General features: G+C 43.0%; 1 protein-coding gene across 2 annotated transcripts; it reads left to right on the top strand.

The window, feature by feature from the left end:
- Positions 1-207: 207 nt before the first annotated feature.
- On the top strand, positions 208-20,370 carry LOC102925252 (glutathione S-transferase alpha-5). Of its 2 annotated transcripts, none has more exons than XM_076557912.1 (7): positions 208-356; positions 8,271-8,378; positions 15,256-15,307; positions 16,331-16,463; positions 17,462-17,603; positions 18,458-18,589; positions 20,000-20,370. In XM_076557912.1, the coding sequence occupies exons 2-7, from the start codon at positions 8,292-8,294 to the stop codon at positions 20,117-20,119; spliced, it is 666 nt and encodes a 221-aa protein (XP_076414027.1). In that variant the 5' UTR covers positions 208-356; positions 8,271-8,291; the 3' UTR covers positions 20,120-20,370. The 2 variants fall into 2 exon arrangements, with proteins under 2 accessions (XP_076414027.1, XP_076414028.1); XM_076557913.1 differs by lacking the exon at positions 208-356 and adding an exon at positions 3,035-3,149.
- The last annotated feature ends 691 nt before the right edge of the window (positions 20,371-21,061 follow it).

Below are 21,061 nucleotides of genomic sequence, written 5' to 3' on the forward strand. Positions count from 1 at the left end.
GTTTTAGCCCTTGCCTGCCACTCATGGAAACCTCACAGGGAGTTTCTTATGAAAGTCCATCCTCACTGAGACACAGAGAGTTAAATCCGTCTGAATTCTGTTCTTCAGGTTTTCCACTGGCAGCACTGAAGAGGAAAAGCATTAACCAAACTGTTTAGCAACTCAGGCATGACTTTGCATTTTCCTTCTAATCTCTCATAGAACCTTCTAACCTTTGGGCAGTGTGGGGGCAGCTTTTCTCTTATTGGATTGTCTGCCCTTGCCTGGGAAGGGCTTATTCAAGTGAACAAATAGCTTGTGAAACAGAAACTCTTACGTGTTGTGGAGCTCTTTAGAGGGAACAGCTTTTTAAGGCGGTAAGTACTAAATCAAATCAATTTTCCTAACACACACACACAGACACACACACTCCCTTGGTACCTAGAAAATACTTCAGCACAAGAAAGCATTGTTTTATTCGCACGTTATTCAGACTTGGCATGCTTCAGGACAGTCTAAGAATTGTTGATTCCATTTCTGCTGGAAACATTGTTATAGAGGGGTTAAATGAAGGATTTAGAAAATTGAGGCATGAATATAATGGTAAGAGGTAAATTAACTTCCTAAGGAGGAAAGAGAGGTGGTAGCCGCCCAGAAAACCTGGCCTTGTGTCCAGGGAAGAGAAGCATGGTACTTACTGTAAGCATTACAGCTCTGAGGGGAAAGGCTTCCACTAGGAAAGTGTTTTAATTCTGAAGGGAAAAGCTTCTAAATGGAGATGCTGCAGCTTTGATGGGGAAAGGTGTCCCCCGTTGCAGCTCTGAGTGGGGAAGGTTCTGCCATGGAAGTGTTACATACAGCTCAGATGGGAAAGGCGTCCTGGCAGTCAGGAGCCAATGGATACCACAAAGTCACTCAACACAACAAACCTCACACAAGAGATTTATTGGCACAAGAGGGTGAGAAGCAGCAGAAAAGGGAGCAGGACACAGGATTATATAGGGTTTTATGGAGGAAGAGTTTCCAGGGTGGGGATTAGTGAGATTTCAAGTCCTGAGCTTGGAGCAAACCCAGGGATTGGTGGGTTTTTGTGCTCAGGGATGGGTGGGTTTTCATGCTCAGGGATGGGTGGGTTTTCATGCTCAGGGATGGGTGGGTTTTTGTGCTTAGGGATGAGTGGGTTTTCGTACTCAGGAATTGGTGGGTTTTTGTGTTCAGGGATGGGTGGTTTTTTGTGTTCAGGGATGGGTGGGGTTTTGTGTTCAGGGATGGGTGGGGTTTTGTGTTCAGGGATGGGTGGTTTTTTGTGCTCAGGGATGGATGGGTTTTTGTGTTCAGGGATGGTAGGTTTGGGTAAGTTTTTTCACCATGAAATGGACTCGGATCTCTTACCCTACACTTATGCTAGAGTTGCTTCCTTTATAGAAAAAAACCAAAGTGTGATTGTCAATTGTGATATGGAGACAAGACATAAGGACAAGGAGAATTAAAGAGATGAGGAAGAAAAATAAACTCCTCACCTCTGGTGGCGGAGATTTTGATTATGATCATGAATTATGTTTGGAGTCCAAACATATGTATTGATTATTTGCCCCTTTTCACTTGTATTCCATCTTATCAGTCTACAAACCAATGCAATATGCCTCATAAACTACATACAACCCATTTATTGTGGGAAACTCTTTGGATAAGAGTAAACATGTTGCCTAACTTTTTAATTGTTTAGACAGTTATAACTACAATTTTAACACAGCTATGTGTGGATAGCTAATGTTAAGACAGCGCTCTCTCTTCTCTCTCTCTCTCTCTCTCTCTCTCTCTCTCTCTCTCTCTCTCTCTCCCTCAAAACTATTCTTTTTTTTCAGAAATATTGAGAATCACTGAGTTCATCCAGATACTTGCAATCAAGTATATAATTGTACTTTGACCATATTTATCCCTGCTACCCTCTCTTGCCCCGTCTTCTGCTAGTCTCCTTCCTTGCTCCAAATAGTCCTCCTCCACCCTGTACACTCCCCTTCCTCTCTCTACTCTCCCTTCTTCCTTCTCCCTCTCCCTTTCCCTCCCCCTCTCTAATTAAAGCTATACTAAAACCATTTTTTTTAGGCAGTGATCTTTCAGTCTATTTTACTTTCATTCTTTCATTATACATACATGGTATCTTGGCATATCCAATTCCTATTCCCTCTGTCCCTCCCTCCTTCCAGCTCCATCTGCTTCCCCTCTCAGACACATCACCCCTCCCAACTTCCTGCCATCCTCTTGCTTTGCTACCCACTGAGGCCAGTTAGTTTTGCCCAAATGCACAAGGATGTGGAATCATCCACTGGATCATGATCAACCTACCAGTGAAGTGGCTCTCCTGCCTCAGCAACTGTCAGCCCCCATTAGCTCTTCAAGCAGGGGTGGAGCATGGGGAAGCCCTTCTCTCTCACACTGGAGTTTTTAACTGCATTGATTATGTGCAGGTAACTATGGTGGCAATGGGTTCAAGTAGGCAACAGCCATGTAATGGAGGAGGACTGCACCCCACAGCACCCCTCCCCATTCTCCAGCTTATAGGCTCTTTCTACCTGCTCTTCTACTGGATCTGTACACATACAAGGTCCCTGAGCCTCAAGTGGAAGGCAGGCCTTTTCTTCATGAACTCCAACACTGCTTTCTGCTGACATACCCTGAAATTCTTCTCTGGGGCATGAGTCCGAGTATCCCAGCTTCCAGTGAGCAGAGTCTCTGAGTAAAACTCCAGCTGCTACAGCTGGCAGCCTTGAGCCACATCTTCCACTGCCAGCAACAATGTCCTAAAGCTATGTAGGCTGGGAAAATCCAGACTGAGACTTACTGCTGCAGAAACAAGTCATTTTCCATGTCAGGAGTGGTAAAATGTCATCTAGTCTTGGCAGTAATGAAGCAGATCACCAGTGACATCCTCTCTGTAGGGTTCAGGCATCTCATGGCACAGCAGAGAAATGGCAGGGCAGACAGAGTTCCCCAACCTCAGCAGCACTGTAAGTTGTGTGACCTTTCCTGGGGAGACCTGAATAAGTATCTCCTCAACCCAGATAGGGCACCATTGACAAATGAAGGCAACTATTTCATCCACATCCAACTTTGGGAACTAAGGACTTTACCGAGGTTAATTACAGGAGCACATCGATTCAAAGGCACAGGTAATGACTCAAAAGATGCCTCCTAGAGCTTCCTGCTTGGGTTGTAGGAAGGTCCGGTGGACAATCCTTTCCCAGCAATTGTTCACTACTTTTATCACCCTGGAGAGGGGGCTTGTGAATATTGTAACTTTTATGGTCTTCCTGAGCCTCTTAGGTTTCCTTAGCTTCCTTAGAATCATAAACTTAGTTCCTTCATAAGACTATTATTTTTGAGTCAGAGGAAATAGCTACACAACACTGCCCATTTTGGCTGGTTTACCCTTCCTGTGAAGGACTTCCCTCTCTGTTTTAGTATGCTGAGAGGGATTCATGACCTCTACAACCCAAGAGTGTACAGTATTTCATATGTATATCCCCTACCCTCAGTCTGTGACGGTCCAATGAGTCCCCAGCCTCTGCACTGGGGAAGCAGCCTAAGCTCTGGCTGAGGATCAGTGAAGGAGCTGACTTTTCAAGAGCTCACACTTGAGAAGTATGAATGGGAAGGACAAACACTGGAGCATTTGGCAGTTAGCTGGAATGCACAGGTTGTTAGAATATGGAAGTCAACAATGCCACGAAACAAATGTTACCACTGGGGGGAAGGGGCTGAAAGTCCATGTGTCAAAATAACCAGGTCTAACAATTCACAGGAAATAAATCTGTGGAAAAGGATATTGAATAGATGCTATAGAGGAGCAGGCTGGCAAGATGCTGCACAGTAGTGTTTGTATGAGATGTGGTCCTGATTTGAAGGGAAGAAGGCAGACATCTCAGACTTCCAAAATCTGCTCTTTCTGGCAAGTGGCACCCCAGCCCCAGTGTGAAAGGGATAGCATCCCCATTGTCTTAGATGACTTGTCTTTTCCTATGGTTCTCACTTACTTATCCATCTGAATCAGGATCACAGGTGGAAGTCCCTAGAGACAGATGTTGTGAAGTTACTATTGAGCACATGCTGCTCTGCCAACTTTGCAGGAGGCTCATGAATTCCTGTAAAACCTTACAGGGAAAGGACCAAATCAGACAATGATCATTCCCTGATGCATTGCAATTGCTCCAGATGGGATGGTTGATGTTCCAACACATGCTTGTCTCCTAGGAACTAGGGCAATGGTGAACGTGCTTTACTATGTTTCTATTGTGAATGTTATATGCATGGATTCTGTACTGCTCTTTGGCCCCTGAAAGTAGGCAGGTGTAACTATCTCTAAAGTCAGAAGAGAAACTGAGACCCAGATTTAGTAATCTATTGAGTCCATGTGTCTCTAAATGGAAGGATTTATGGGTAAGACTTCCTTCTACCTCTTAAGGATGTACCACTCTTAGCCAGATGTTACGAATCATCAGAGATGTAACTCCCCTTATTTATTACTGGAATCACTATAGATTTGTTCTTTTTTTTAGAGGAATTTCTTTTTTTAAAACATATTTTCTTCTTCCTATTATTTTTGCTTCCTTGTATTTTGTTTTGTTGTTGTTATTTTTAGACAAAACAAATATATATATATAGTTCCACCTAGCCTCAAACTCTTTATCCTCCTGCCTAAGCATCCCACATACTAGGATTACAGTCATGTATCACCACATGCAGAAGCCAGTTTTCTTAATGGAACAAATAAAGGTATGTTGTCCTCATCACACTGAATTCCTTAAGTTTTCAAAGTAAAGCACTGAAAACCTTTATGAAATTTTCTTTCTCTGGAGTTCCAGAAAAGCTGTTCATAGAAGGGCATTCATAAACTAGAGGCTTTCTCATTCCCTCTTCAACCTTGTCTAGGCTGAAGGACATTGGGAAATGGGCAGTAGGTCCTCAGGAGAGCAGCATGGAGCTCAGGGAGGGCTCCAGGATGGAGTGGAGAAGCCCTGACTTGTACCAGGAGAAAGTCAGTAATCAAATGCTATGAGGGTGTAGTGTTTCTCACTGAACTTGATGAAACCCTCTGTAAGTCAAGCACTATGAGCTGTTCCCACGGTGGTTGTAGACAGGGCAGTTACTCCTGGGAACTGACTGTGACTCGGGAACATGTTGAGACCCCATCAAGTCATTGAGTCTCTCTCATTGTCATTCTGTGGACTCTGTGAGGCTGTGTGATACTCTTTGTCCTGGCCGTGAATCGACCTTTGGAAGGCTCTTGTTTGGAAACTGGAGAACGTTAGAGTGAGGAGCATATGATGAAATACCGTGGAACTCGATCCTCTATCAGTGATAATAGGATTAGTGAGCAGATTTGAATCACTTGGCTCTGGGTCCCCAACAGTCAAATACCTGAAGCCAAGTGAACTTTACTCTCCCTTTCATTCTGCTGAATTATCCCCCTAATAAGAACATGCAATACTCACGTTCTCAATAGTAAGAAGGACAGAGTGGTCGCATTTCCAACAGATTTTATAATGGAAAGGTTGGAGCTTAGGAGCTCTACATCTTAAGTGATGCAATTTAAAGTAGTTTGCTATTTTAAATCCAAGTGCACATAATTTAAAAAATACATCTGTTGGTAAAGACAAGGAGATTGTTTCAAACTGCACAACATCAAAACTTTCCAAAAAGAAATGTAATGTTTTATAACAGTCTTTGGGTCTGTGGGGGAAGGGGGTTTCCCCAAGTCCAGCGCTGAAGCCTCAGGTCTCAGTGACTCCTGGGTATTTAGTTTACTCTCATGACCTCAGTGGCTCCATCTATCCCAGGACCCACTGCTATTTTATTCTCTGGTTCTTTGCTGTGTTCTACCTCCAAGCAGCCTGAGATGGGGAGCATCAAATTTCCTTAATGGACTCAGCAGGATCTCTTATTCATTCACAATGACCGAATGAGCATACACATGTGCGTATGTCCACACATACAAGGTACACACCAACTGAAAACACATCCATGTCCTTAACCCTTTTTGCACTGTGACACTTCCTATCCTTTTCTATTTCATTAAAAAAGTGGATTCCATAACCCAACTAGAGATTCCACCACATTTTGAAACTAATACAACCTAGACCTTGGTTTTGAATAGAAGACTCAGTACTGGAAAGGTGCTTCATCTTGGGCAGGCTCCTCTGAAAACCTTTGTCTCTACAGCCGTATACTGGAAAGAAATTTTATAAGTCTCATTAGGTGATTTTTTAATTAGGATAAAATGAAGATGAACTGATGAGGGTACCCAGTGTGGCAGATGTGGAAAACCCTTAGCTGGTCATCAGGTCCAAAGGAAACTCCATTTTTCCAAACCACAAAGGATAGGTGTCCCTTTCCATGTGATGGGTGGCCAGCATGGTGAGAGAAGCCACCTGGCCCAACTTCAACTTTTGTAGAAACAGAGTATGCTCCAAGAGTGAGCTGAGCAAGGAGGCAGGAGTCATAGGCCCCAGGAACCAACAGAGACAGAGCAAGCAACTCTGAGACCACATTTACCAGGAGGGAGCAGGTGCGCGGAAGAAGCAGCTAGAGTTTGAATATGGTGGTTAGCAAAAGCCAGAAGGAACAAATGATCCACTGCTTAGGAGAGTTCTGATCAGCTGCCTGGATGGCTTAGGAGAGACCCAGCCCCTTGGAAAGGGGTATATTTTTGCAATTCCTGTTTTTTTCATCACCAGATGAACTGACGATATGACTGCTCTGTGGCATGGTTAACGGGGCAGTCTTTGTTTTAAATATGAGACAGAGAACAGCAAGAGACATTGGAAAGATTTCAGAGCAGAGAGAAGGTAGTAGCTTGAATATGGCCACCACACTAGACCTAGCCAGGAGAGAAGCAGGAGCTGAGCAGAGAGAGGTGGGGGGGGGGGGAGAAGGAGGGAGGTGGAGCTCAGGAGAGCTGGGCTGGGGGAAGGGAGACAAAGTGCAGGCAAAAGAGGGAGCATAGCCAAAATAGCAGAGTTATAAGGAGCATGAGTATCTGGGGGTCGGGAAGCCCAGGAGCTGGAGAAGTTTAGGGTAGGGGAGGAGGTGAGAAGGGCTAGGATGCTAGCCTGGACTTTGAAATGTGCAACAGGTCCTTGTGATACCTAGGGAGCCTGGAGACCAGCATGTGCTTTGGTATGCCCTTAGGCGCCTCAGAGAGTCTTCTGCCAGGGACGTGGCTCCTTTTGGTACAGGGGAACCTGCTTCAGGTTTCACAGGAATGCTGGCTTTGGCTAACCACCAGGATTTGGGGAAACAGAGTTTCCTTTGGACCTGACACTTGGGTGTATGTTCTGTAAAATGAACTCAGCAAAACCTCTTTTCCTTGATTTCAGATAGAAATGCAGATGCAAAGATAGAAAATCACATCCCAAAGAGGCAAGGAATTGGCATTCTATGTGGTGGGCAGAATATAACTGTTTCAGAGGGCAGCTGAGTTATTCTCAGCACACTCCCTCCGTTTGGTACAACAGACCCTTTGAAGCCTGACCTCTGCTTTTGATCAAACAGAGCCTAACAGCCCAAGGGCTGAACAGTGCCTGCTGCCCTGGTCATGCTGCTGGCCATGTCCTCTGGGTTTGAGACACGCAGTCATGAGCCTTCATACACGAGGATACAGATCCTTCTTGCTTTTATTATCTCTGTGATTATTCATGTCTGTCACTGGTTTGGTGTGGTTGTGAACCATGCCTCAAAGTTTCCCGATAGCCAGTTTCCTTAACAGAAAAATGGAGACAGAGCCAGTCCCTGCGGTCATGTGACTATTACAGGTAATGTGTTAGAAGAGATCAGGGCTGGGACTGGAGCTCAAGGATACAGAGCTTCCCAAGCATAGGCAAAGCCCTGGGTTAGACCTTCACCAAGAGGGGGAGGAGGAGGCAGCTGAGAGGAGGGGAAGGGAAGAGAGAAAAAGAGAGTGGGGTGGAGTGGGTAGGACCATTAGAGGTCTACAGTAAACTGTGGTTTGCTGGTCCTCTGTTTTCCCATTACGTCCACACAGTATTATCCTCCACTCTGACCGATGAACTAGTTTGTTTGTTTTCTTTTTTTTTTTAAAGTCACTTTTTAACCAATGGAGACACTAAACTGGTTTGTGCAATCAGAGGGTGGTTCCTTTGGACTAAGGACCATATTCCTGGAATGTCTCCAACCCTGCCATAAGGAAGCCAGCCTTCTTCAGTGTAGGGATGCTGTCCAAACACCCTCACAGGACGGACTTTTAACAGCCGGTGTGTTTCATTCCTGTTTAGAAAAACCAAGCGATTGCTGCCATGGCCGGGAAGCCCATCCTTCACTACTTCGATGGCCGGGGCAGGATGGAGCCTGTCCGGTGGCTCTTGGCTGCAGCTGGAGTGGAGGTATGTTTTGACTTGAGTCATTTTAAGTTGAACGTGAAATTGATTTTACCAAACATTTTTCTCACAGGAGCCGTCAAAGTGTCTTACTGAATGACCTACAATAAAACCTGCCAACTATTAAGTGAATCACAGATTTATCCTAATAAATTATTTTCATTATCAATCATTGACATTAAAAGAAGGGCTGGAAAAATTGCTAGGGGTTAAGAACACTTGCTACACTTTCAGAGGACCTGAGTTCAAGTTACACATCACATATATACACAGACACAGAAAGAGAGAATAAAATAAATCTTCAAAAACACTAAAACAAGTGTAAGTAATTTATCAAAACTTGTATGCTTTATTTCAATTTAAACCATCAGTAAAAATGTAAATGGAAAACTTATGCCATTTAGAGAAAAAAAATAGAAACATAAACATTGCCTATGGTGTTGCAAAGTTACTTTAATGTTCTTGGTGTGCTCATGCATTGGAGTTGTTTTTAGCACAGACTCTGTGTTTTGTTTTTGATTATTTGTGTATGTGGATCTGTGTGTGGAGATGCATATGTTATGTGGGTGGGGCGATATTTTATTTGTGCACTCCAATAAAGCTTATCTGGGGATCAGAGGAAAAGGCCAGCCTCTAAATTAAACCTAGAGGTCAGACAGTGGTAGGACACACCTTTAATCTAGCATTCAGGAGGCAGAGAGCCATTCGGATCTCTATGAGTTCAAAGCCACACTGGGAACAGAGCCAGGCATGGTGGCACACTAGTTAACAACACTAGTTAACCATAAAGGTTTGGAGGTCTGTACAGACAGACAGGAAGTGATAGAGCTGAGCAGAAAGAGGAAGTGAGATGGCAGAGTACAGAAAGGTATATAGGCATGAGTATATAGGAAGTAGCTTTCTTTGGAGGCTGAGGAGCTGGTAAGGTGAGGTTGGTTGTGGCTTGTTCTATTCCTCTGATCTCTCAGTCTTTACCCCAATATCTGGCTCCATGTTTTTTTTTTATTAATAAGACTGTTTAGCAATTCATCTTACATGTGGGCACATGTGTGGAGGCTGGAGGACTGCCCCAAGTGTGCAAGTGTGAATTCTCTAGGATCAGTCACTTTTTTTTTTTTTTTTTTTTTTTTTTTTTTTTTTTTGTAGATAGGCTCTTCACTGGCCTGGTGTGCACCACACAGGCAAGGTTGATTGGCCAGGGAGCCTCAGGTTTGCACCTGGCTCTACTTCTTCAGCTCTGGGATTACAAGGATGTACCACTACATTCAGCTATTTTACGTGGGATCTGTAATCCAACTCAGGTCACCATTTACACACAGCAAGCATTTTTCCGAATAAACTATTTTTCCCAGCCCAGTCCAGTTCCTATGCTCAAGAGAAACAATTTGAACTATTTAAGGATGAAACAGAGGCAGAGGAGATGAGGCCAAGACAGTGGGGAAGGGAGATGAAGGAGAACCAAGTACAATCATTCACACACATACACACTCGTGCACATATGTGTGTGTGTGAAAATGTAATTAAAGCAACCACTTCATCTCTTAGCTTAAAAACAATTAAAAGATTAATAAGTAAATAAAAGACACAAATAACCATCTTCATCCCCGCAAAAGAGATTTTTAAAAAGTCATATACTCTTTTAGTTGTATCATTTGGCAGTTCAGTTGTTAGTTAAACATTCTACAGTTGGAGGAAAATAAGGGGTATAATATAAAATGTACCTAGGCCAAATGGCATACCATAATGCTTTTAAGCCACAAATTTGTACAGAATGTTACTGAACTAATGCTGTAGGAATTAGAACACTATGATAATTACTTATAAATGTAAACATAGAAAAAATAATCGTGTAAAGCGCTCACCCTGCATAGTGCTTAGAATGGAAATTATGAGTCAAGGACTGAGGAGTGAGTGAAGGGAAGCCCAAGGCATCACTGTTTAAGACTGTGTGGGTCTGAAATGCCCTCCAAAGGTCTGAGAACTCCAGTCCCCAACCTGTGGCTATGTTGGGCAGCCGTGGGACCTGTAAGAGGCGGGGCCTGGTTGGAGGAAGTTAGGATCTAGGGTGTCTGCTCTTAAGAGGCATACTTGGACTCCAGCCACTTTCTCTCTCTTTGCTTACAGCAGCCATATGAACAGTTGGTTCCAGCAGGTGCTTCTTGCCTGAATGTTCTAGCCAGGTCCAAAAACAATGAAGGCCACTGAGCCAGGACCGAAACCTCTGAAAGCCTGAGCTGAGATAAACTTTCCTTCTCTTATGTTGCTTATCTCAGGTATTTGCTACAGTAACAGAGGCTGACTGACTTCCAACAGCAGTAGATTGTTCATAAACGCTTTATATTAAGGAAACACTAGGTTATGAAAAAAATCCCCAATAATAAATTAACCTTAACTTAATGTAAATATGCAACTTCACAAATTTCATTTTTTAAACATTTTTTTTTTGTTTTTGTCATTAACAATAAGAAAGAGCACACATTGTGTAACCAAATAAAATATCTCTAAATTTTGTCTATTTTTAAGGTTTTCCATTTTTTTTTTGGTAAGTGTTATTTAAACATAAGACATAACACACACATTGGCCTCAGCCTGATGGTGATCTGATAGTTAATATCATCATCCTCTTCTTCCTCTCTATCTTGTCACACTGGAAAGTCCTGGGACAGTGACCTGTATGAATTGTTGTCTCCTATGAGGACGATGCCTCCTTCTGGAGCAGCTGTTGAGGCATCTGCCTGAGGCATATCTAAGGAGATATCACCCTGTCATGAGTTTTCTTGACATCCCTGAAAGCAGATAATGGAGCGTGATTTTCCTCTTCACAAATGAAAGATTGTTCCATGTTGAGGTCCATGTTTTCAACTTCAAAGGACTGTTCCTGTGAATCTTCCTAATGTCCCACAGCAGTTCTGCTCCTCCAGCCTCTCTTTAATCTATGCAGTCACTGTGCAGTAATAAGTCTGAAATTCTGTTATAACCCATGGGACCGCCTTTGCACTAACAGTTTGCTGTCGACTCAGACATTGTTATAGAGGGTGTGAGTGAACATGAAATTTGAGATTTCCTTCAAGTGATCACAAAAGAAGAGGTGTAGATGAAAGCCGGTTGCCTTTATTTGATGATTGCTGAAAGTAAGTGAGGGGTACAAAGAAGAACACCACGATTTTCTGTTGACGTATACATATCCAACATGGTAACAACGAAAGGACTGAAGCATACACTCTAAGGACACACATGTAATTACATGAAAATACATGCTCCAGAGGAGGGGTGAGCAGGAGACACAGTACAAACCTTCTGTTACCCATGAAACACGTTCATTCATGTTATCACGAGCAGTCCGGTTGTTTGGCAGATCCTGGGGATACAGGGCCGTAACAGATAGACACCGTGCTGGCTTTGGGGCATTGCATTGTCAACATAAAAGCCATAGTTCTCATCTTAAAGGGGAATAGAGACAGTTTATTCTGGAGCTATTTAGAGTGACCATGGCCCCAGAGAACACAATTTAGGTTACCTCGAATTCCATGTTCCAACATGAAAGCAGGTCCACAGGGTTTTTATAGTTTTACAGAACAACAACAACAACAACAAAAAAGTCACAAGTCAAGGCAAGTTTAAAATTCATCGGTGGGTACACCAGAGAGGCAGGGACAAGGAGAAGAGGAGAGCTATTCTATAGGCCTAAGAGAGTCTCTGACGACATTCTTAGCTCTCGGGTTGGAGGAAGCTAGTGTCCCACTGAGTCCTGCTGAGTCAATAGCTTCTAAGAAGTTTCTACTTATTATTACAAGATGTTAGTTCTAAGTTAACAATCTCTAAAAGGTTTTTACTTATTATCATGAGATGTTAGTTCAGATAAACAGTGGGGCATGGAATGGCTGCTCCACAAGGCTAAAACTGGCCCAAGATAAAGTAGTTAGTATTTGAACCTGTAAAATTCCAATCTCTCCACAATACTGAAATCCAGTTGGTCCACAAAACCTCTGCAGACTCCTTCCAGGAGTTTTTCACTTACAGCCAGACACAACTTCATTTCAGGACTTCTCTATTTCAGTATATATTTATGTATACTTGATTTAAGTATGTATATATACATTTACACACACACACACACACACACACACACACACACACACACAGGGGACATGGAATCCAGTTTTATACAGGGTTAAAAGGCAATTTTTGCAACTGTCTGAGCAGGAATCCAGTATGGATCTCTGTGATTCAGTTGAACACTGCTTTCTAGAGTTGACACAAGGAAAAAAAAATTCTCAGTCTAGGCCAGAGGGAGCCCATAACTGAGTGACAGGTTTTCTGAAAAGGAAGTCATGGAAACTGCCAAGAGATCTTGTTCCTAGGAAGCAGTGGTCAGAAAGGGAGGTTATAATATGAGGTCCCATCTTCCAGCTGGGCTTCCATGGCCTCCTCAGCTTCATAGCAAAATGTTTACCAAAGCCTCGGATTAGTCCCTTTTCACAACCACTCTGTGAATATATGGATTGTATGGCCTAATCCTGTTTCCATTTAATGAAGAAACAAGAAAAAAATTGTAGAATCACCATAGACTGTTTTCTTTACACAAATGAGTGGTCAGTTTTCTCAAGCAACCAGATTGTGTGTGAAGAGTTCAGAGCTTCTGGGTCCAGTGAGTTCATGCAGGAAGAGCATGTGGCAGGGATGCAGCTTCCTCTCCTGCCTCTCAGCATGACTGAGGAGCCTGCTGAGAACAAGTCGCCTGGATCCACTGGCTCAGGCCTACTGTGTACAAAGGGTGATCATTATAGCCCCATTCATCAGGAGCCTCAGCATCAGTATCACACTCCAGTCCCATCCCACCTTGTCCACCCTGCTAGGGTGACCACCCTCCATCCTTTATGTTTTTCCTGGGGTGGGTGTTTGGCAAATTGTTATCACCCCACCTTATTGTCCCTGGGTATGATACCACGTGATCATATAGATCCACGAGAAACTGATCCATGGAGCATGCTAAATAACCCTGATGTCCTGACTTTTTTACAACGAGGAAGTCCAGGAAACTCTCAGTCACTGAAAACAACACCACTATATCATGTAACGATACTTGATTTCTGTGGGGCAAGTGAGGTGCTGGGTGTCTGGAAAACATTCCACTATTATTTTAAAGAAGTATACACTTCCTCTAACTTTACAAATAAGCAAATAAAGTCTTTCCCGTGATAAGTGATTGGTTATACCATCTCACAGCTAGCATGAGACATAGCCACAAGCATGTCAACAAGAGGCACATGCCTTGATGACTCTTTGCTTGGGCTTTTGCCCAGACTCTGCCTGAAAAACAACTTGCATGTTATGTAAAAACCAACTTTCTTATTTCTATTAAATATACATGGCTCCCGTAGTTGTAGCAGATAGAAAGCTCTGCTTCCAGCTGACATTACAAACACAATATCTTACTTCAGGAAAAAAAGAAAATAAATTTAAATGATTGGTTATGGATCTAGGATGAAATACATTTTCATCAATGTGAGACCAGTTTAGACTATATTTAAAAACCAAAAGGATGTTGTCAAAAACCACATGTGAACCAGAATTCTTACAAAGAAGCTAAGTCTGCAGAGGCTGATTAAAATTGTGGAGAGTTTGGCATGCCACAGACCCAGAGGCTAATTCCTATTTGTCTTGGGCAATCTTTAGCCCTCTAAAGAGCCACTCTGTGTCAGACTAAACAGCCCATAAATACCTAAAAACTCCTTGAAATGTATAAACTTAATAGAAGCTGTTTCCCACCAATGGAAGGGCTGATAATATTATCAAATAGCATCAGAGGCCTATGGTTGAGATTCCACCACTTGACTCTTATCTACTTCTGTAATGTTTCCAACACTGTATTTGAAAAATGGCTTGACTTGTGACCTCTTTGCTTTATTACCATAAAAATGTCATGAAAGTGATTCCATGTTGGAACAATTGAACTTGGTATAATCTAAATCCATGTATTTAGGCCAAAGGCCACTCAAACTGAAATCCAAAATAAACTATCTCTTATCCCCTCTGAGTTGAGAGATGTGTTTTGTATACACATACCCACTGTTTAAGGTCTTATTGATGTTTTATGTTTACTGAACACTTAATATACAACTGGTGATTTTCACTTGCATGTATTAGTAATTTAGTCCTGAGAACAACCCAAAACAGACAGTATAAGGAAATGCATTCTACGGATTAGGATACCAAGACACAGGAACACTTAGTGACCCGGCCAATGTAAAGAACTTAATACACTCTAAAGGTCATACCCAACTCACAAAGCCATCTCAGAACCAAAGGGTTTTAGCGACAAGAATATAGTGTAAAGACATTAATTACTTCTTAAATTGGGAATTCTATATAATTGTGTGCCCATTCTTTTACTGGCAAGAATAAAGTGGTGTGGGAAAATGGATCTGCATCATCCACAGCAGGGCTCCTGAGGAGAGAAGAACTGTGACTGGCAGATGCTAGGCCCTGGCCTGTGCCATATTCCATGCTGGAGACACACGATGTTCCTTCTGATCTCATTGGAATATTATAAATGACAGCCAGAAGCAATGGTCAGTCAGCATTCTCCTTTCACTGGCAATCCTGCAGCTCAGGACTTCATCAGCAACATAGGAACAGTCCTGGAACAGATGTCATCAAATACAAGATGGAGAAGTGATGTGCTGTGACCACAGCTCCTTTCTTAAAAGATCTGCCATAAATTTCCACAAGCCATGATTAACGCATCTATGTACCAACTAAAAACAAAACAAAAAAGTCCTTCTTCTCTCATATTATCTGCAGACAGGAATCATCAAAGTAAAAAGCCTGGAGTGCAATGAGATTGATTAATAAAGACTTGTTTATTCTTTCTGTATTCTAGTTTGAAGAAAAATTTCTGAAAACTCGGGATGACTTGGCAAGGTTAAAAAAAGGTAAGAACAAAGATCTAAATGCTACCGAGAGGGTTTCTAGTGGAAGCTTTAAACATTAGACATTACCTAGGTAAGTGTAGTATTCATTGATGAAAGGGTGGTAGATTGTAAGTCATGGGTCTCTGTGAGCAGATCTGGTGAAGAGCTCAGTTAAAAGGGCTGAAACTCTCTCTGTGTTTGCTGAAACCACCCCCAAAGTCCCCTGAATGTCCTGTCTCTGCTTCCCATGCTTGCTGCAGTTAGCTTGGGTTCCCACACAACCTGCCATCCACATACAATTCACTAGATGCCAGCAGCAAATGTGTCAGCCACTTACCTTGAGTTCTATCAGGTTTTATAAACTAATTCCCTAGTGATGCTGCATTATAGGATTAACAGGAAGGCTGTGTTGATTGTGTGGAATACTATGAGGGAGAATGAGAGAGAAAAGGGGAGGGTCCACACCTATGGGTGAGGGTCTCTGGGCCTCCCCAGCACATACTGACCCTTGCTGCTAGTGAAAAACACACAGGAAACCCACACAGAGGCAGGTTTGTGATCTTGCCTTGATGTCATGAACAGACAGAGACTTTGAGACCCTCTCTTTGTTTTCTAATGGTACCAGCTGAGTGCTGGCTTGTATCTCCCTCACTTTCTTCCTAAAACATACATGAACATGTAATAAACACTCCATCACATAATGTGCAACAAAATGCAGAATTAGTATCATGGTTATGAAATAAGTTATCAATAAAATAATAGGGTAAATTTAGAAGACACAAAAGATGCAGAAAACAAAATAAATTTAATGCTATTTCATCACAAAGTTACCATGTAATTAGTAGTTTTTAAAATTTCAGTCAATTCATCAAATACTTTTTGCTTTGAATATGGCTGACCATATATATATATATGATGAGAGAGAGAGAGAGAGAGAGAGAGACAGAGACAGAGAGACAGAGAGAGAGAATATAAGCCCATAGACATCATTTTATTTGCTTCAACAAGCCCATTATTCTCCTTTTCATTTGCTTCGTCCAATAGATGGGAGTTTGATGTTTGAGCAAGTGCCCATGGTGGAGATTGACGGAATGAAGCTGGTGCAGACCAAGGCCATTCTCAACTACATCGCCTCCAAATATGACCTCTATGGGAAGGACATGAAGGAGAGAGCCATGTATGGTATAGTTTCTCTCATTATGAGAAAGGTTTAGGCTCTATCTTGAGTGGACAGAACCATGTAGAGTAGGAGATGCTAGAGCCCGGTTTCCCTTTGTTTGGTTTTCAGAAGCAGCATTTAGCCAATAGCTTTAGAAAAAGGAAAAGAGGTGGACAGCTTTGACTGTCAGTAAAGAGAAGGCCCCAAAGAGCTGATCTTCCAGTTCTGACAATTGCAGCCATGACCCTAGGTTACCATGTAAATCTGCATACTGTCAGGCTGATTGTGGCTCATAGACTCTGGTAGAGAGACACCAGGGTTGCATAAAGCTTTTTGTGGGAACTAGAGGCTGTTTGGGGGTATCAAGACTGATCATGAGGTATCTCTCCTAATAGAACCACCCCATTCAAATAAATCTTCTGTGAAACAGTGGGGTTTTTCTCAAAAAGTTAAACATCAAGTCACCAATAACCCAGCAGTTCCATTACCACATGATACAGAAGAGAAATAAAAATACATCCTCGGGAATAATTGTACAGGAATGTTCATAGATGTGTTATTTATAGTGTTCAAACAGTAAAAAAAAATGAATATTAACCAAATGCTAACAGAAGAATGGACAAAGAGGGGAACATTGGTTGCTAGCCCCTTTAGGTCATTCAAAAGAGAATGTTACTACTGGAGGAGGTGGTGTTTGCTTTTAATCCTAGCACTCTGTGATGAAGGCAGGATGAATCACTGTGAGTTCAAGATCAGCCTGTCAACATAGTAAATGTGCAGACCAACCGGAGCTATAGAGAGATCGTGTGTGTGTGTGTGTGTGTGTGTGTGTGTGTGTGTGTGTGTGTGTGTGTGTGTTTGAAAAGATTGCTAATCTGCAAGTAAAAATCAGATTATTATTTTATTATTACTAGCTCCACCCATCTGAGGTGAACTATTTGACCACTGCCTTTTACATTTTTCAACTATAAAATCTGAGGCAGAGGGCCTTGGCAGAAAGCTTGTCTGTTTTTCAGCATTGACATGTATGTGGAAGGTGTGGCAGATCTGGAGATAATGGTTCTCTATTACCCCCATATGCCTCCTGGGGAGAAGGCTGGAGCCCTTACCACAATCAAGGACAAAGCAAGGAACCGTTACTTCCCTGCCTATGAGAAGGTGAGTGCATGCTGTTTGACCTTTAGAGCGCTCAGAGGGCCTAGTAGTCCTCAGGGGGCATCTGAGCAGCTAACATTGCTGCAACAAAAATGCCAAGCATTGTGTGGGTTAAACCGCAGACACTTATTTCTCACTGTGCTGGATGCTATGAAGTATGAAATCATGACATTGCACATTGGTTTCTAGCCAGACTTACTCCTTAGTTCACAGATGCCTGCCTTCTGTCTGTGTCTCCAATGGCAGGTAGGGAATAGGAGCTGTCTGGAGGCCTCTTGTTGGGAACAGGAGCCATTCACGAGCCCTTAATTGTAGGATGGAATCCCCTCTCAAGCATTCTACTTATTAAGAGTGTCAACCTGTGAGCGGGGGTTCTTACCATCTTGATTTGGGGGAGACACGGATACTCAGTCATAACAGAGCCAAGAGGAAAAGGGCCTAGGTGTTCTTGGAATATAGCATATACCAACGGAAGCAGTCAACTCAAGTGTGAAGGATGTCTTCACACAGGGGAAGCCACTTCCCATTAAGAGACTACAGAGTACAGTGAGGCAACACCCTCAGTGTCAGAGCTTCACCCCTTTAGTGGGGGATGGGGTCAGGAAGAAATAGTGTGGCTGGAGCTGGGAGTTTGGCACATGTATGAAAAGCAGTGAAGGACAGATGACAAAGTGATGGGCAGACATCTGCTTCTTGACTTTATCATGAGTCAGGGCATAGAGCAAGATGTGGGGCTCCATACACACCCGAAAAGGCAGCAGAGGGGAAATTTGACTTGAGAGCCTCAGAAAAAGCCAAGAGGCCCCAGTGTAATGGCTGTTGTTGTCAAGATCTAACTAACATCTTGAACCTCGCAGGTGTTGAAGAGCCATGGACAAGATTATCTGGTTGGCAACAGGCTGAGCAGGGCTGATATTGCCCTGGTTGAACTCCTCTACCATGTGGAAGAGATGGACCCCACCATTATGGCCAACTTCCCTCTGCTGAAGGTGCTCTATTTCATATCTTACCCCTGTGGTTCCAATAATTGACCCAACTTCTAGTTTCTTCCTGCTTTCATTGCTAACCCTTGCACCCAGCTATACATACAAAGTGAGATGATTTTAGACCCTAGGTCTGAGACATACGCTATCTCAAGAAGGCATTTTTGTCTTGTACAGTGGAAAGAGTACAAGGCCTTGCTTACTGGCCCCTATACCCTGTTCCACCTTAGATTTGGTGCTGATTTCAATGAGATTCTCTTTATCACTGCTGTAGCCTTGTCCTTCCACACTGAACCTATCTGGAAAGGTCTTTTCAAGCTTCTTATCCATTATTAACCATTGTATTTCTCTCTACAGTGGCCTCCTTCACATATTTCCCCAATCCAATAACTCCTATTGTGGGGTGTGTGTGTGTGTGTGTGTGTGTGTGTGTGTGTGTGTGTGTGATGTGAGCATATGTTCATCTCTGTGTATGTGTGTGTGATGTATGCATGTGTTCATATGGGTGTGTGTGTGTGTGTGTGTGTGTGTGCGTGTGATGAATACATGTTTCATATGGATGTGTACAAATGTGCTTATGCATATGGAAGCCAGAGGTATACATAAGATGCCTTGCTGGATCACTCTCCATCTTATCTTTGAATGTTTGAATGGAGTTGTCACTGAGCCTGGAGCTCATCTATTCAGCTAGGCTGGCTGACCAGTGAATTTCAGGGCTGTCTTCTCCACCCTCTGCACCACAGCGCTGGGGCAAAGGTACATACTGTTGTACTTGCGGTTATGTGGGTTTGGGGATCCTAACTCACACCCTCATGCTTGCATAGCCGGCACTTTGTCCACTGAGCCATTCCTCAACCCTCCTGATCGTATGGCTTGTCTTGGTTTTGTGTGGTGCTAGTGATTAAACCTCAGATACACCAGGCAGTGCTGTACCACTGGGCTATACTGCCGCCACCCCCCCCACCCACCCCCCCACCCCCCCGCACTTCCCACTTGTCTTTCCCAGTGTGAAGGTTGGTTATGACCGGACCCAGGTTTCCTGTTCTATTTTTCTACCACTATTTCTGACTCTGTTGTCCCAGATCTTCATTTTCTCTGTTTGGGTGTCTCTACGTATCAACATCTGAGAAACAAACTGTTCATCCTTAAATTCTAGAGAAATGAAGAGTCTGCAGGACTAAAGTCCAGAGAAGAAGATGGGAACAACTTGAACAGAATGAATCTTTAAGATATACCGGGGGAAAGCTCCATTTTTTTTCCCTCTCAACTTCATTCTCTCTGGGTTTCTGTCTCCAGCCTCCACCCTGCTGCTGATGGAGGGGATCGGTTGGTTTTCTGCCTGGCAGGGCTGCAGGGCTGCACAAGCAATAGCTGTTTCTTCAGCTGCTCTCTGAGGCTCTGATTTGTTTGTTGCAGGCACTGAGAACCAGAGTCAGCAACCTTCCCACTGTGAAGAAGTTTCTCCAGCCCGGCAGCCAGAGGAAGCCTTTTGATGACGAGAAATGTGTAGAATCAACAAAGAAGATTTTCAGTTAAATCAGGCAGATATGGATGAACAGCAGCCACAAGGCCAACCTTCTAAAGCTTTGCAACAGTGAAGTGTTTTGATTAAATGTTGATGCTGCTTAGTGTGAGGCTTACAAGTTTTCTAAGGTTTGTGCATTAATTTAAGTAGTCATGACCTATGTGGATTTGTGGGATGCTATTTGGTTGTAGTCAACATTGAAATCATGATCACTTCCCGGGATATTCCCTTGAATTTCAATAAAACAGAACAAGCTTCTTAGGCTCTGGAGTGTTCAAATATTGTCATGAAATAGCTGTCATAGGCTTGTCAAACAGAGGTAAGCAGAAACCTTCATGTCAAGCTCTGGCTCATGCAGACATCGTCTTTCCTGATGGATCGTGCCCTTTCTCACCAAGTACACACATGCATGAGCACATGCACACTGTGAAGAACTGTTTCCTTCAACCAATTAACCTTTTTCTTATTCAAGCACTCAACCAGTATATTTATGTTAAATATAGAGCATTCATTCCTCCTGTGGCTGCATGAATGATGAATAGGACAAATACAATCATTTACCCAGCCCAAGAAGCTCTGAATTTATTGATATAAAATTAATAAATACCTTAGGCCTTCCTAATATAAAATTGGATGTTCTGTGTATCTCATTCCTAAGGCTTCTATGACAATGTACCACAAACTCCGTGCCTGAAAATACTATAAACCTCTCCTCCCATAGTCCTGGGGGAGGTGTCTGAAATCTAAGTCTGAGATGCACCAGGTTCCCTCTGAAGGCTTTGAGGAAGGACCCTTCTCAGAGCCCTTTCTTGTGCTTCTTGGTGGCCAGTCATGTTGAGATCATACTGAACTGGGGCTGCCCATAATCTGATGATTGTTGTCCTATAAAAAGAGGGACATCACACACACACACACACACACACACACACACACACACACACACACACACAATG

This window comes from Peromyscus maniculatus, chromosome 21 (genome assembly GCF_049852395.1).
Source record: "Peromyscus maniculatus bairdii isolate BWxNUB_F1_BW_parent chromosome 21, HU_Pman_BW_mat_3.1, whole genome shotgun sequence".
Lineage (NCBI taxonomy): Eukaryota > Metazoa > Chordata > Mammalia > Rodentia > Cricetidae > Peromyscus > Peromyscus maniculatus.